This window comes from Tiliqua scincoides, chromosome 2, assembly GCF_035046505.1.
Source record: "Tiliqua scincoides isolate rTilSci1 chromosome 2, rTilSci1.hap2, whole genome shotgun sequence".
NCBI lineage: Eukaryota > Metazoa > Chordata > Lepidosauria > Squamata > Scincidae > Tiliqua > Tiliqua scincoides.
This window is the reverse complement of record NC_089822.1, coordinates 257,271,371-257,288,001: the sequence shown is the minus strand read 5'-3', so window position 1 is coordinate 257,288,001 and position 16,631 is coordinate 257,271,371. Positions and strand designations below refer to the sequence as shown.

The 16,631-nt window shown below is 46.9% G+C and overlaps 1 protein-coding gene and 1 pseudogene across 1 annotated transcript; one reads left to right on the top strand and one right to left on the bottom strand.

The window, feature by feature from the left end:
* Positions 1 to 1,953: 1,953 nt before the first annotated feature.
* LST1 (leukocyte specific transcript 1) lies at positions 1,954 to 16,345 on the top strand. Its single transcript, XM_066617636.1, has 5 exons — positions 1,954 to 2,039; positions 6,191 to 6,245; positions 8,407 to 8,529; positions 14,273 to 14,295; positions 14,900 to 16,345. Exons 2-5 carry the CDS (start codon positions 6,218 to 6,220, stop codon positions 15,137 to 15,139), a joined length of 414 nt encoding a protein of 137 aa, XP_066473733.1. The 5' UTR covers positions 1,954 to 2,039; positions 6,191 to 6,217; the 3' UTR covers positions 15,140 to 16,345.
* LOC136643277 (5S ribosomal RNA) lies at positions 12,621 to 12,740 on the bottom strand (annotated as a pseudogene).
* Positions 16,346 to 16,631: the final 286 nt, after the last annotated feature.

Here is a 16,631-nt window from a genome sequence, read left to right as displayed (position 1 = left end):
TCAAGCTCATTTCATCTAGCAGGCCTAATAGCATTTGTGGCACTTGCTGAGGGTTGGAAATGAGGTCGTTAAGCAGAAAGTGAGGTCATTAAGCAGATGATGGACAGAAATAAGCTCTTATGCTCACATAGAAACTCAGCAGCTACGAATGACAGAAGAGAAAATGCACAAATCTGCATAATATTTGATATGAGATATGAGATAACAAGATATGAGAGAGCCCGATGTCCAGTGTTGGACTCACCTTCCTATGGGGCAGCTGGCCCCAGCCCAGCAGGTCCTGGCAGGCCCCCCTACTGGGTCGAAGAGCAGCAGGAACGCTGCCCATTGATGAACAGCATGGGCAACCTGGACCCAGGACTCCCCGTCCAGGGAGGCAGCACCCAAGGTGAGTACCAGGAGAAAGGCATTCCTACCCCAGAGCAAGCAAGAGAAGCTAAGCAACACCCCTGCCCAAGAGCCTCTACAGGTCAAGCATAGCAGAACCTTGGTCACAGCCAGTTCCTGCAATGCACATTGCTTTTCAACAGCACCCATCATACATTCAGCTGGAAGCTCTCGCCCTCTTGTCCATGACATTTGGGGTTTGACACCGAAAAATGTAAGTGTGAATGCAACCAAGTGTGAATACACGCCTTTTAGTAGGAACTAGAAACTCATTGCTAAGTCCTGGAGGAAAGCAGACCTGGCACACAAGAGATCGATCATCATCACCACCATCCTCATTTATTTAGAAAAATCAGACATATCACAGCAATGAGAAATTAGCTTCAGTTCTGAGGAGGTGAAAGGATGATAGCAATGCTATGCTCCTATTTAAGGCAATGGTACAAGTTTGTGGCTTTTTGGACCACTAACTATTCTACGATTGGATATTCTGTCAGCATATATTATCACTATATATTATCACATAGCATGGGAAACCCTGGCCTCTGAGCAGCCCGCTTGGAGGCAGGCTGTGCAGCATGGCCTTTCCCAGTTTGAAGAGACACTTTGCCAACAGTCTGAGGCTAAGAGGCAAAGAAGGAAGGCCCACAGCCAGGGAGACAGACCAGGGACAGACTGCACTTGCTCCCAGTGTGGAAGGGATTGTCACTCCCGAATCGGCCTTTTCAGCCACACTAGACGCTGTGCCAGAACCACCTTTCAGAGTGCGATACCATAGTCTTTCGAGACTTAAGGCTGCCAACATGATTATCATTTCAGCACCTGTTATCTTCCCAGAGCCTTTTGAAGACCTGTTTTTTAAAGAGAACTTTGGGAGAAGGTGAACCAATAACCTGTCAATTGCTGATTCTATTAAAATATCTTATTATCTTGCTTGCCAGTGTTTGTATCTCTAAGCTGTCCACCTTTCTTAATTTCCTAGTCCTAGCAGAAGAAAAGAAGAATAGAAATTTGACAAAGAGATGACTCTCAAGGCAATCCTATGCATGACTACTTAGAAGTAAGTGCCATTGCGCTCAGTGGGGCATACTGCCAGGAAAGTGTCTGCAGCCGAAGCAGTGTGTCATTCAAGGTTGTGTGTTATGTGTGAATTGATTCTGTGTCTTCCTATGCATGTGGAATGTACATTTGAATACATGTCCATTAATTTAAATTTAAAAAGCGTTTTTTTGCAGGGAGGGTGGAGGCTTTCTTTCAAACTAAATGGAACTTTTTAATAATCCACTTTCTGCACTACCTTGGCTACTTTGTCACTCCAGAACATAACTTGCATCTAGCGCTGAGACAGCATTCTTTTGTGTCTCTTGTGAATGAATCCCCCCCCACAGCCTCTCCCCTCCAATCACTTTCTTAGTCCTAGTTCTTCTGACTCTGTGGTTGAATGGAAACATCTGCTGTTTCATTTCTGGTTTGTGTCATGGGCCTGGATTTCCTGGTGGAAGCAGAAGTTGCCTCAGCAAGCTGTTTTCTGACGTCGGTATGAAGCAGAAGGTTTCAGATCAAAAGGGACGACTGACAAATTCGGATGCTCCGGCACCTGGGATGGTGACAACTACTCTTTGAGGTCCTCACAATTGGATAAGTGGGAAAAGGTGAGAACTCGCCATGGACTGCATTGATCTGATAAGCTGCCTGGGATTTGGATGTGAGAACTGAGTGTGGTAGAAAGGTCAAGAGAAGTCCAGAGAGCACTGGAAGGTGAACAGAGATTGGTGGACGAACAGAGACACCAATGGTTTGTTGAGATCTTGGTGGTTCTTTCTATGATACTTCTGAGACTTCAGAGCAGTAATTCTACATAGCTACATAGCTGTGCACCTATTGATTCAAATAAGTTGTGATTGTCTTAGATAGGCTGTTCTCTTTCAGACCAGATGATACGGTAGGTGTGAAGCTATCACCAAAAAAAGTAGACCGTTTCTCTCTGGTTCTCCCTCTCTCCCCAGAAATATGTAGTGATAGAAAATGGGGCAGCAGGGAGATAAAACTGTGATGTGGCCACATTTGAAATATTGTGTACAGTATATAGTAGAGCTCGAAAGGGCATTAAGGAGCATAACCAAAACATTCAGAGGCCTCAAATACCTTCCTTTAGAGGAAAGGCTGTGGCGTTTGGGACTCTTTTTGACTTGGAAAAGAAAGAGGAGTCAGGGGAATGTGATGTGTGACTTCTAAAATGATGCCCAATGTGTGTGGGGGGGGAGTGAATAGAGAGCATTGTATCTCCCTCTCTCACAACACTGGAACTCAACTCCAGTTGAACTGATGGGCAGGAGATTTTGGATGGGTGAAAAGAACAGGAGGCACATCTTCCCACAGTTCATAATCAGAGGTGTTTGTTTCTGGTGAGTAAAATAGGATTTTTTTATAGTTTAAGGACCCGATCCTATCCAATTTTCCAGTGCCGGTGCAGCTGTACCAATGGGGCGGGCGCTGCATCCTGCGGTGGGGGGGGGGCAGTCACAGAGGCCTCCTTAAGTATGGGAACATTTATTCCCTTACTTTGAGGCTGCATTGTGGCTGCACTGGTGCTGGAACGTTCGATAGGCTTGGGCCCTAAACCGTACTGAACACAACGGGCTTACTTCTGAGCAAGGCAAACAACACCATTTTCAAACACCTCTACACATAATTAGTTTGTAGGATGCTTTGTGGAACGTGATGGCTGTGTGCAATCTCCTGTTTTAGCAGCAGCCTGCCTTCAAATACCACTTGCAAGAGAGAATGGCAGGAGAAAAGTGTGCCTCTCTCTCTCCTGCTTATGGGCTCCCCAGAGGCAGCTGGTATGCCACTGTGGGATTCAGGATGCTGGGCCTTTGCCTGATCCAGGGGGTCTTTCCAGGTACCACCCAGGTACCACCCAGGTACCACCCAGCCCCTTTTGGCTTTTGCTGTAATTAAGGTGTCTACCCTTCTCAAAATGTGCGGTGCATCTTGTTTTTTGTTCATCAGTGGAACTCAGGGCAACATACCTGTTCCCCGGCTGGTCCTCAATAGGCACTGACCAGATCCAGGCCTGCCGCTTTGGCAAGATGACCGCACCAATGCATGCAAGCCAATATGGGGGCACCGCGAGTTTGCAACATGATTTCATGCACTGTGTGTCGCTAGATGGTGTATGGGTGAGAGGACGAGGAGACATGGAATTTCACTAACAGGCATCATCTGCTGTATTATGTATTTCTTGGCTATCAAGAGTTCAGTCCACGTTATGGAAACAATCATGGTGATGACGCTCTTTTTGAACACTTGAAATTATGATTTCTTATCTCCACCGCTATTTAGATATCTTTTCCCCTCTGACAGCCCAATCCTATGCATGTCTACTCAGAAGGAAGTCCCATTAGAGTCAATGGGGCTTACTCCCAGGAAAGGTATTGGCAACCTTCAGTCTCGAAAGTCTCTGAAAGGTGGTTCTGGCACAGCGTCTAGTGTGGCTGAAAAGGCCAATCCGGGAGTGACAATCCCTTCCACACCGGGAGCAAGTGCAGTCTGTCCCTGGCCTGTCTCCCTGGCTATGGGCCTTCCTTCTTTGCCTCTTAGCCTCAGACTGTTGGCCAAGTGTCTCTTCAAACTGGGAAAGGCCATGCTGCACAACCTGCCTCCAAGCGGGCCGCTCAGAGGCCAGGGTTTCCCACTTGTTGAGATCCACTCCTAAGGCCTTCAGATCCCTCTTGCAGATGTCCTTGTATCGCAGCTGTGGTCTACCTGTAGGGCGCTTTCCTTGCACGAGTTCTCCATAGAGGAGATCCTTTGGGATCAGGCCATCATCCATTCTCACGACATGACCGAGCCAACGCAGGCGTCTCTGTTTCAGCAGTGCATACATGCTAGGGATTCCAGCACGTTCCAGGACTGTGTTGTTAGGAACTTTGTCCTGCCAGGTGATGCCCAGAATGCGTCCCAGGAAAGTGTGGATAGGATTGGGCTGTGAGTTGTCAATGACTGGTCACTGCTAGAGAAAGCTTCACTGGGTCAGGTGGAGGAAGATTTCACATCCAGCGCCCCTTGTTGCTTCTGAATTTTCATTTGGTGACGTATCAATTATCATAACAGGAACTGCCTGGAATGTTTATCGCTGGCTATAAAGCAGGGCTGGGGAGGAAGGCCGCACTGAACGCAAGTCCTCCTTGTGAGGGAGAAGAGAGACATGTATTTCTGCATCTAAAGAGTGTGTTAATAGTGAAATTCCCCCCCCCCCAGAATAAAACAGTATGTAGAAAGTGGTGGGAGGGATGTATATGGATGGCTAAGATAGAAGTAATGTCAAGGCATGTGCAAGTTGTTGGGACATCATCGCAAAGTTGAGATATTAGCAGTGCAATCCTAGGCATGCCTACTCAGAAGGAAGTCCTATTATATTCAGTAGGGCTTAGTCTCAGGAAAGTATGTACAGTATTGCCGCTTAAAGAAGATAAACTGGTTTAATTATAGAACTGGTGCAATGTAGTGGTTACTCATTTGAGATAAGAATCTCTTGGGTTCCTCAACCACAAGCTTGCTACTTTGCCTGAGACAAGTCACTGTTCTCTCAGTTTCAGAAATCCCCCTCCCCTGCCTCAGTAATCTGGCACTAATGGTGTTGGGGCCTACCTTACAATGCTGTTGTAGGGATTTGCTGAGATAATGAATGTGAAGCACTGAAGCCATTTAATAAGCTACATCTCTTGTTTAGCAAACTGGGGGATTCTGGGATTTCTCACTGAGATAGTCAGTAATGCTAATCAAAATTCCCACAAAGACAGCTTGCCCAACACCATACCTGATCTTCCCTTTCAAAGTACACCTCCCGTGGAATATTAGTTTGTTTTAGGATGTATGCGCCATTTGCTTGAGGCCCCTAATATCAGTGACCAGCATGCTCTCTGTGCTCATTCCACAACACCCACAGAATCCTCTGGAATGCATTACAACAGGGTCGGTGTTATGTAGTGGTCCATGCGAATAAAGGAAGGCATAGAGATAACAGCTCAATACGTTTATTCCATCTTCAGAACAGAACCTGGCAATGAATCACAAGGCAAACATCCCTGGCTTTTATACCCTTTAGCTCCACCCAGACTCCCCATAATTCGTGCAGTTGAAACATTAACTAGAGGGCCGGTCGAACAGTAGGATTTCGATCCATCACTCGATTGGCCAGCCATAATCCTGGGCCAATCAGTTATGCAAGATTTCCATCCTGCATAACTTACATACATAACAGTCAGCATCCTTTTTGGGCAAAGGATGCCATCACATCATTGCTGAACTTCTGGGTTGCCAAGCTCCTGCAAGCAGCTGCTCAGAGCTTGGCTGGGGGGTGGGGGGCAAAGCCTCCTGCCTAATTGGCCATGTACCAAACAGGTGCTGCTTGGTACAGGAACTCCACATGCCTGGGCAGGCGACTCTGGGCAGACACTTCAGCCATGCCCTGTCTAGCATGCGGCAAATTAGGTGGGAGGCTTTGCCTTCCAAGCCGAGCTCTGTGTGGGCCAAATGATGTTGGGCGTTGGGTTGGATTTGGCCCATGGGCCCTAGGTTGCCAACCCCTGCATTTCAGGATCCATAGCAGCCATTCAAGAGACCCTTCCTGAAGGAGGCAAATTCCCTGATCAAGATTTCCCAAAGGAAGCAAATGTGCATAATGGAAAATGTGCATAATGTGCATAAAGGAAAAACAGCATAATGTTCAGCGTTATTATTGAAGAGGCAGAATTAAAGAGGTTGATTAAAGAAGTTTTCCTTGTTTTTTTTCTGCCAGAACAGTTCTTCATAATTCATTTTGGCAATGGTTCTAGAACAATGTAACGATGCAGGTAAGTGCATTTCAGCCCTTTCTGTTAAATGCTCTTATCAGCAGTTGCAGTGGGTAGTGCGGTTTGGGGTCTTTCCAGACACCTCTTTGGACATTAAAGAGTAAAGATAGTAAACAAGGGCAGTTGTGATTCAAGCCCATTATCTGGGGTGGCCCATCTGGTCATCCACTTCCGCTCCTCCTGCCCCCTGGACCAGGAAAGGAAGAGGAGGATAGAGTAGAACAGAGCAGTGTTTCTCAAATTGTGGGTCGGGACCTACTAGGTGGGTTGCAAGCCAATTTCAGGTGGGTCCCCATTTATTTCAATCTGAATTTTATTTTTAATGTATTAGGCTTGATGCTACCATAGTATGTGACTGTGTTTGGGGAAATGTGACAGATCTGTACTTTTAACAGGCTACTATGTATATGTTTTTAATGATAGTCAATGGAATGTTCCCCCAGGAAAGTGTGGATAGGACGGCAGCCTTTGGGATGTTAGAGAATTTTTTTAAAAAACAGATCAGTAACTGCTTGGGAGGGTTAGGATGGTCAGGAGGTTAGAAGAATAAAGTTCGTATTTTAAATAGATTTTTAAACTTATCCTTATAGTAAACTTTAAATTTACTTAATTGATTTGATTTTGTCATATGGGAGGTGTTAAAAATTCTCCTGCTTGATGATGTCATTTCCGTCCACAACATCACTTTCAGGTTAATGATATCACTTCTGGTGGGTCCTGCCAGATGGTCATTCTAAAAAGTGGGTCCTGGTGCTGAAACGTTTGAGAATCACTGAGCTAGAGCATTGGAGATGCTTTAGGGCCAAATCTTATCCCACTTTCCAGCCTTGGTGTAGCCATGCCAATGGGGTGTGCGCTTCATCCTGTGGTGGGAGGGTCATTGTGGAGGTCTCCACAAGGTAAGGAAACATTTGTTCCTTCACCTAGGGGCTGCATTGCAGCTGTGCCGGTGCTGGAAAGTTGGATAGGACTGGACCCTTAGGCCCAAATCCTAATCCACTTTCCAGCACTGGCATAGCTGTGCCAATGGGCCATGTGCTGCATCCTGCAGTTGGGGGGCACTCATGGAGGCCTCCTCAAAGTAAGGGAATATTTGTTCCCTTCCCTCAGAGCTGCATTGCCCTTATGTTGGTGCTGGAAAGTGGGTTAGGATTGCACCCTGAGTCCATCACCCTCCTCCACACTTCTTTTGTTCTGTCTTCCTCCTCTTCTGCCAATCAGGGAGTGAAAAAGCAATGGAAAGTTGGTGCCCTCCACCAACCTGCTGCCTGAGACGACTATAGGCCTCATGGTTGAACCCTGCCAATCATTCGCAAGCTTTTATTTCATCTTTTGGTAAAGCAAAGGCAGATTTCCTTTTCTTTTGCAGCACAAACAGGAAGTAAAGTTCAGACAACACATGTGAAATTCTCCCCCCCCTCTCATTTATCAGGATTCATGGCCCCTGTGTCCTCTTCATTGTTTGTGAACAATATACCTACTAACTTTTACCTAAAATATCATTGCTAACATTTAATATTTGTGTTCAAAAAATTCTGGTACCTGGCTGGTACCCTGTGTGCAGCATGCTGCCCTGGGGCACTCAGGCCATCCTGCCACCCCTCCACCCCCACCCCATCTGAACTACACGTGATGACATGTGTTGTCCCCCTCCCAGTTGCACATGCCTGATCTTGTCTGATCTCGGAAGCTAAGCAGGGTCAGGCCTGGTTAGTACTTGGATGGGAGACCGCCTGGGAATACCGGGTGCTGTAGGCTTATACCATAGTCTTTCGAGACTGAAGGTTGCCAACCATTTTGATGACATAAATTACTTCCAAAATGCTCAGAGCCAGGCTGACCGCATCTTCCGAAGTGTCCGGCCTGGCTCAAGGGACCACATCGAAAATGACTGCGGAGGCAGCGGATGTGGAAGGAGCATCTGGTACCTGGCTCCGAGTGACTGTTCCAAGAATGACTTTGGGGTTGGGCAAGAGAACGTGGATACACCAGGGATTGAACCTGGGACCTTCTGCAGCATGTCCTTCCATCATTGAGCTATGGACCTTCTGGGCAACATGAACCAGAGTTAGCTGTGGCTTCGGACTGAGGGTGTCTGTGATGAGGAAATGATGAATTGGACTGGGTTGCCACTTACTGATGCTGCTATATCTCCTTGCAGGATTCAAGATACAAGGCTTCTGCATCCCGCGCTGGCTATTTTGGACTGTACCAAGCATTGGCTTCGTAATGCTGGTGACGATTCTTATCCTCTCCATCTGCCTCTGCCGAGCTCGCAAAGGAAGTGAGTAGCACCTCAAGACATATCTAGAGACTGTCTGGGTGGGGTAGGGGAGGTGACTAAAGCGAGTGAAAGAATTTGACGTCTGCTAAACAAGAGGGCAGAACTTCTGCACATGAGAGACCTCCAACTTTCTGTTTAAACATACTAAGAAGCTGTGTTTAATTGAGGATCCCAGTGAGAAATGCGGATGCTCACTGAAAAATCCAAACTCCAAGCTATCAGTTTCCCAGTCCAATTCCAGTTCATCCAGTTCTTAAGAGTGATTCAGAAAGCAAAGGAGAAGGGCATCATCACTAACTGCTAGGCATGACATCCTTTCCCCCTCTGGCTTCCTTTATAGAGAAAAGGGATTGGGATGGGGAACAGATACATTTCAGCAAATCTCTGAATTCAGGACTTTTTGCGATGCCACAGTACCAGTAAGCCCCATAAAATAGTGCCTGCATACTGGAATGTATGTAAACAGTACTAATGCAGAATTAGGAGCCTTTGCAAATGAACCTTGCTAACCATATTGTTTGTGCCCATCTACTCCGCCATGTGCTTGAGCACCAGAGTACATAAGTATATGGTAAGAAATTTGGATGTGGGAGGTCAGTTCACGACTGCCGAATAACTGAAAAAGTCACAAAATAATGTATCTGTTTTGATAAACCAATGGAATGTGATTGAGGAAGAGAAAGAATTACCTCACTCTCTTTTAGAGAATCCTATTGGGCTGCCCTGCTAGTGGGGGAGGAACCAGAGATGGTTTAAGGAGGGAGGGGATTGCATCCCAGTAGCGGCAGTGTGCACCGAATCCTATCACTATTTTCTGGCCTAGAGTGCCTTCTTCCTCTCCTTGGACTTATGCCAGCAAAACAACTGGTGCGAGTCCAAGGAGACCCATAGGTGACCTACTGCTTACTACTTGCAACCTTCAGTCTCGAGAGACTATGGTATCGCGCTCTGAAAGGTGATTCTGGCACAGATTCTAGTGTGGCTGAAAAGGCCGATTCGGGAGTGACAATCCCTTCCACACTGGGAGCAAGTGTAGTCTGTCCCTGGTCTGTCTCCCTGGCTATGGGCCTTCCTTCTTTGCCTCTTTGCTTCAGTCTGTTGGCCAAGTGTCTCTTCAAACTGGGAAAGGCCATGCTGCACAGCCTGCCTCCAAGCGGGCCGCTCAGAGGCCAGGGTTTCCCACTTGGTGACCTACTGACAAGTAAATAAAAAAGTTTTTTTACTTACCTGTTGCTGGCCATTGGTCACCCCCACCCCACTACCACAGCATGTAGAGCACGGTGTTAGTGCATCTGTATGCTGGGGGCTGATAGGATTAACCCCTGGAGGCTGGGGGATAAGAATAGGCCCTCAGTTTGGCTGTACTTGCCTTAAGAGGTGACTAAACAGCCATCGGGTAGATGGGACTCATCAGCCTGGGAAGGCAGCTCATCTGAGAGAAGGAAAACTCTGATCCCAAACCTCCACTGCCTTGTGGCTACATCCAGTTACGGAAGAGGCTTCAGGAGTCAACCTCGAGGCAAAATCTGGAGCCGGGTTCCTAAGGCAGTTCATGGCAGAACAGTCACGTTCTGGCAACTCCTGCGATGCCGCTGGAACCAACCTTATTGCCTTTCCATTGTAGCATTTCAGCGACGTGGAGAGGGGGGATTCGCTGCATGGGTAACAGTCTATCCTCCATATCTGCTCTACCCAGGCTTCGCACACTGGAGAGGACACTCTGTTCCAGAACCACCATTAAGAGCGCAATACCATAGTCTTCCGAGACTGAAGGATGCCAACGGTAGGATTGGGCTGAAGGTGTGTTTGAAGCAGTGCGCTAACACTTAAGGCATCCCAAATTCTGGGCATAGCAGAGGCCTGCACACATGCCTTCACCAGCTTCTGTACCTGCCAGCTGATGGAGGAGAAGCTAGCCACTGAAGGCCAAGAATATGGAGCCCAGTCACTCACTGAGACAGGAGACAAGGTCAGCACAAGAGACTGAAGCTGCAGGCTGGTGAATACTGAGTGAAGCAGGAAGCTGACCCAGAGAGCAGAGATGGAGGGCAAGGACAAGTAATGAGAAGACAGCACAGATGGAGTTCTCTTATGTAGTCAGCATAATTAGTGAGGCTGGACAAGAAAGTGTGGAACCAGTGCTGTGGAGAGCAACTGCTGAGCTCTTCCATCAGTAAGAGCCAAGGTGAGACTATAGGTGAGACCAAGGTGAGCCAAATGAAGAGACTATAAAACAGGAAGCCCTACACCTTCCTGGTTGCAGTTGAGCTCTGATCTTCCAGAATCTGAAGCTACTACCCCCTCTTCCTGTGGAGACCTATAACAGAGAACCTCAGACAGCCAGGCAAACTCTTCTCCACTGCTCATGAACCTGGGCAATGATCTGGTGCTGCTGTTGTTCCTGAAAGCAATAGATGGGTCTAGATGGGTTGGCATTGGATTCCCTAAGGAGCCTGGGGTCTTGAGAGCTACCACTGTGGAGGGACCATGCTCTAGCTGGTTCTCAAGGGGGATGATGTCTGCTTAGTGTGCTGTTCCATGCCGGTTCACGCCTGAGTCATCTGCTGGGAGCTCCTCTCCATAGGAAGCATCTGTGTCCTAATCTGACTGAGCCTTGACATCAGTGGTGCAGTGGTAAATTTTGAGGTTCAAGACCTCCTCATAATACCCCATAGTCATGCCCCATGAACACAATACCAGACACCAAAAAAAAAAATCATCAGTAAAATGTATTACCTTACACAAGGTTGGAATGTGTCCTAGATAAAGTTTCAGCTTCACTGTTCTTGGGTTTGGTAGGTTTATTCTTGGGCTGTTTGTTTATTATGCTTGCACAGAGCTTTCTTCCTTCGGCATTTTGGAACCACAATCCAAAAATAATCCCAGAAGCGCTTGGGCTGTCTTATTCAGTGGGGAAAGAAAATACACTGGCCACAGAAATCTGAGAGGCAGCCTCATTGAAAAAGTGGCAAAGGGGCTGTTATGGCACAGAAGAATAGAATTAGAGCATAAATCCTATCACAGGACCCAATCCTATCCAAATTTCCAGTGCCAGTACAACCATGCCATTGGGACATGCACTGTATCCTGTGGTGGTGGGGGGCAGTCACAGAGGCCTCCTCAAGGTAAGGGAATGTTTGTTCCCTTATGTTGGGGCTCCATTGTGGCTCCACTGGGGCTGGAAAAATGAAAAGAACTGGAGCTTTAAAGATCTACTAAAACCAAAAGGACTGGCTTCTGAGTTACAGGTAGATCCTATGCATTGCAAGAGAATGAGTAACAGAACATTAAGAGGAGGGGAAGGGAAAATGGGTGTGAAATCAGTGGGAAAGATTAAAATAAGTGGAGATGGATGGATTAAGAAAAACAGCACAGAGGAAGGGAAACAGAAAGTTGAAGCCATTCTCCTCTGCAATGTATAGACATCTTGCGCTTTCATCTGGTTTGGGACCAGAGCACGGATGAAATTAAAAAATGAATGAATGTCAAAGCGGAGCCTTATTTAGCATGCAAATTTATTTTGGCCAGCAAAAAACATAAATAACTAACAATGGGCGCAATCCAGAGCACCCCTTCAGCTGGCGCAAGTCCCTTGCACCGGCCGAAGAGTGTTGTAAAAGTGCTGTAAAGCACATTTGTGTGACAGCCTCCGCAGGCCAACTGGGCCCTGGGGCCCAGTAAGTTCACACTGGCCGAGCTCAATCAGCACAGGGGTCTGGGGGAGGCATGGGAGGGCAGGAAGGAGGCGTTTTGGGGTGAGCGGAGGGCAGGCGATGGGGCCAGGATCCGGCAATTATGCTCCAGGCTGCTTGAATTTGTGCCACCAATTTAGGTGGCACAGATCCAAGTAGCCCCATTGGGGCTGCTGCGGCTCTCCCCAGGGTAAGGGGAAAGTTTGCCCTTGCCTTGGGCATGAGACTCAGACGGCCCCAAACTTGTGGTGGACACAACTCAGGCCTGTTCCAGTGCAAGTTAGGATTGTGCTGTATGTAACACATACAAATAAAAGAAAAAAATAAGCATAAGAAAGCTAATGAATGTTGTGGAAGCTTGAATGTTGGCAACCTTCAGTCTTGAAAGACTATGGTACAACCCTACAGCACCTGGTATTCCCAGGCAGTCTCCCATCCAAGTACTAACCAGGCCTGACCCTGCTTAGCTTCCAAGATCAGATGAGATCTGGCATGTGCAGGGTAACAGTTGCTGCTGGAAGCTTGAATGAAATCTTCTCTTCTGGAGCATAGGGAAAGCATAGGTGAAGCATAGAAGTTGAAATGTGGTGAAAACTGAAAACTGCTGAAAGAGCAAAGTCAAGTGGATGACAATCAAGGAACTGCTGCATTTTGGCGTAAATGCCACTGAACCGTGGAATTTCCCTTCCAAGCGAATATGAAGCTGCATGTGGATAGGAAAGGGAGGAACCAGGCAAGGAGGAAGTGGAAGAAAAGGGGGTGGGGAAAGAGATGCAACCATCCTCAGAGCATGTTTTGCTCCTTTGGGGCAGGGAGCCAGGTTATTATGGTGGGCTACTTCCAGCAGGCAAGAGGAAGAACAGAACAGATCTGGTCGCTCCTTCCCTCTTGCTCATACACGTTTCTCCCAGTCCTACTCTGTAATTTTTCACACACACCTCTCCCCAGCCCCCTTTACCGGTGGCGTAGCTGGAAGGGGGGCAGAGCACCCAGTCTGGTGGGGAACCTCAGCGTGGTGGGCAAGTGGCTCCTCCCTTCGGAGCCATTCCTGGCGGCGGTGGGGGGAATGGAGCTGTACGGCTATGCCACCGCCCCTTACACACACAAACGCTTTACTTTGTGGGTCCAGAAGAGGAAAACAGCCTTTTAGGCACCAGACCAGGACTTGTAACTGAATTTCATGCTACAGCACAAGGCAGCCTCTCCAGGCCTCCTTGCAGGCACAGGAAGCTCAATCTGATACTAGAGTGACATCCCCTCCCCCTGCTCTGGGATGATACAGCACTGCCCAACACCCAGTGGGTTTGAATCTCAGCATGAGTGGCAGGTGCCAAGCCGCCAGGGGTCCGTCATGGTAATAGCCCACTTCCTATCTAGGAGATTCATCCCTTGTAACCAGAAATAGCTATTATTATTAGCTTTTTTTCTGATAGCGTAGTGGTTCCCAAACTTTTTAGCACTGGGACCCACTATTTTTAATGACTCTCTATCGGGACCCACCTAAATTTACCAGACTTTAAAAAAAGGAAATCTAGAAAGAAATAATTTTTTACTTATGTATTTATAAGTTATGCTAACCAGAAAAAGACCCTCAAACATTTATCTCCCTATACTTACACATGCTTGCAAACTGCAGGAGCTGAGCTCTTTGCAGGGTAATTAGCAACTGCAGCATCTTCTTTTTGAATAGCCCCAGGGCTTGAGGCAATTAGTTATCTCATCTTTCCATCACCTTTTGGTGACCCACCAAAAATCAGGTCATGGCCCACCAGTGGGTCCTGACCTACAGTTTGTTATGCAATATTTCTGAGTCTAAACCTACCTAAAGCTGCAATCCTAACCACACTTCCCTGAGAGTAAGCCCCACTGCACAAAATAGGACTTACTTCTGAGTAGACCTGGTTAGGATTGTGCCCTAAGTGACATAGGCGAAGACTGTATGCTACAACCAGCAAGCAGTCCTTGCAGGAAGGCCCCTGGGTTCTAAACCGCATAACACATTTTCTCTTGCTGTTGTTCCTGTGTCACAACTGCATTTGTTTCCCTTGCAGCAAAGAAGCGAATGTCAGCAGAGGTGAGTGAAATGTGACTCAGAGGCACAATCAAACTGGTGGGTGGTGGGTGCCCCTACAGAACTGCAGTTTATTCTGGCTACACCAAGTCATACCCAAGTCTTAGTGCACTGTATGGTGCCTTCGCATTCAGGTACACATACGTCTACATAACATGTATACATGTATCTACCTTCCAATCAGCAATGTAAGTTCTAGAGGAGGGATGTCATACTCATTTCATACAAAGGCCCGAATTTAGCATTCACGGGGCCTGCTGAAGTCCAGAAGTGACATCATTAAGCATGAAGTGACATCATCAAGCAGCTGATGGCCAGAAATCAGCACTTTGTTCTCACATTAGCTGCACATGATAGATGAGAAAATGTTAAAACCTTGTTCATGTTTTCAGGATATGAACAGAGCCCAATTACCAAGCTAGGAGAGACCAATTACAGTGGGGGGGGGGGGGGGCGGGCAGAAAAATGGCTTCCATGTTCCTTATGTTTGACATCTCTGTTCTTGAAGAAGGAAATTGAACTCTCAAGAACAATCACTCACATTCACACTTTAACAAGGTATCGTACTAAGAGGTGTAACTTTTTGCTCAATTTTTTCCACCCACAGGATGACAACCCGGAGGAAGCCAATCTACACTACGCTGAATTGAAGAACCTCCCAGGCGCCAGCAGGGATCAGTGTGATGGGGGGTCCTGCCAAACACCTCCTGCGGTTCAGAATAGTGACTACGCTACAGTGGCAGAGTTACAAGGAACTGTGGGTGCAGGATGTGGTAGCCCCGAGCAAACAGAGGATGAGGGGGTGGGCGATGAGGTCGAGAATCAGCCATGTGTGGAGGTGGAGTGAACTTCTCTGTTGCATTGGAGCAGGGCAGGCATCTGATGCAGGCTCTATATCTGTTGTGCTAAAATGCTGTACTATGGAGATCAACATGTCAGTTTTCATATATTTGCATATAGCTCTATTTTTTGCATAATTTATTCTGCTTCCATAATTTACAGTTCCAAACAGTTTGGCTATTTTACTTGTTTGCTTGTCAGGGAGTAAGGAGATGAAGGAAAGGCAAGAGGAGAGAGACATTTCCCAGTTCATCTCCACAGCCATTGCTGTGCAGTGATGACCTTGGAAACCAGAGTTCAAATCCCGGTGGAGCTTACCTGGGTGGCCTTGGACAAACTTCGAGTCTCAGCTCACCTACCTCACAGGGTTGTTGTGAGGATCAAAGGACTCAGGACCCTCCCACGTATGGTACCCAGAATTCTGTTGCGGAAGGATGGAATGAAAATGCATGTGAATCATGAGGACTCTTCTAAAGAAATAAAATGTGTCAGAATGGAGACTCAGCCCTTACGCTCTGAGAACTCTCCTCATCTTCCAACATGGCTGAGATGAAAACAGGGTCTTGTGTGTTTGTAATAACCTATTCTTATACTGCTTGATCCTCCTTCCCTTGCTGAAGTCTCTTCTTTCCTTGCTTATTGAATTAGCATTGTTATTAAGAATATTTGTGTGCCCCTTTCCAACCAAAAATGTCAGAAAGTGATTACAGATCCAGTTAAACATATATCATTTGTTGCATCCACAAATAGCCTATCCTGCCCTGGCTTCTGAAGCAAGGTGTATAAACTGACTGGCATGGTTTCTTTATCTTTGATCTCACCCTGGATCTGGGTGCACTTATTGTAGGAGCAGCTTTAACCCACACTGGTTCAGCAAGATTTGTTTTATTTATTTATTTTTTAAAAAATATGTACTTTGCCTTTCTTCAAATGGACTCAAGCTTGAGCTACTACCAGGATAAAAATACTGAGGGGAGAGATAGAAGGGAACAGTGGGTCCAAGTTCTGGCATAGAGGACTGGCTCAGCGATGGGGTGGCCAGTCAAGGCTTTCCCAGTTCAAACCTCACCTTGACTATGAGGTCACAAGAGGCAAGCCACGCCCTCTTGATCTGGGCTCCCTATTTGCAGTAGTGGGATAATGCCTACCTTACAGGGTTGTTGTAAGGACAACATGATGCTAATAAATGTGAATTATTTTGTACACTCAGAAAGTGCTATGCTAATCTCAGGTTTATTATTCAAGTGCATACATTTCCATGCTCTCTAGGACATGTGTGTACACTAAAATAACAGTAAAAAAGCATTCCTAAAATCCTCCAAGGAAGTAGAATCAAGGATGAACAAGGATTTACCAGTAAATGGAGCAGTCTGTATGAGTGGCAGCAGCTGTGATTTCAGCAGAAATTCGATAAGAATTGGTCTTTAAGCTTTCCAATCTGTCCCCTAGCCTAGTGCTTCCAAATATTTTTAGTGCCGCAGCCAACCGGCTAATTCCCC

Excerpts from the sequence above, each read along its gene's own strand:
- LST1 (XM_066617636.1), top strand. The coding sequence starts at position 6,218 with ATGGTTCTAGAACAATGTAACGATGCAG. Across the intron at positions 6,246-8,406 it reads AGAACAATGTAACGATGCAG|GATTCAAGATACAAGGCTTC; the intron begins GTAAGTGCATTT and ends ATCTCCTTGCAG. Across the intron at positions 14,296-14,899 it reads AGAAGCGAATGTCAGCAGAG|GATGACAACCCGGAGGAAGC; the intron begins GTGAGTGAAATG and ends TTCCACCCACAG.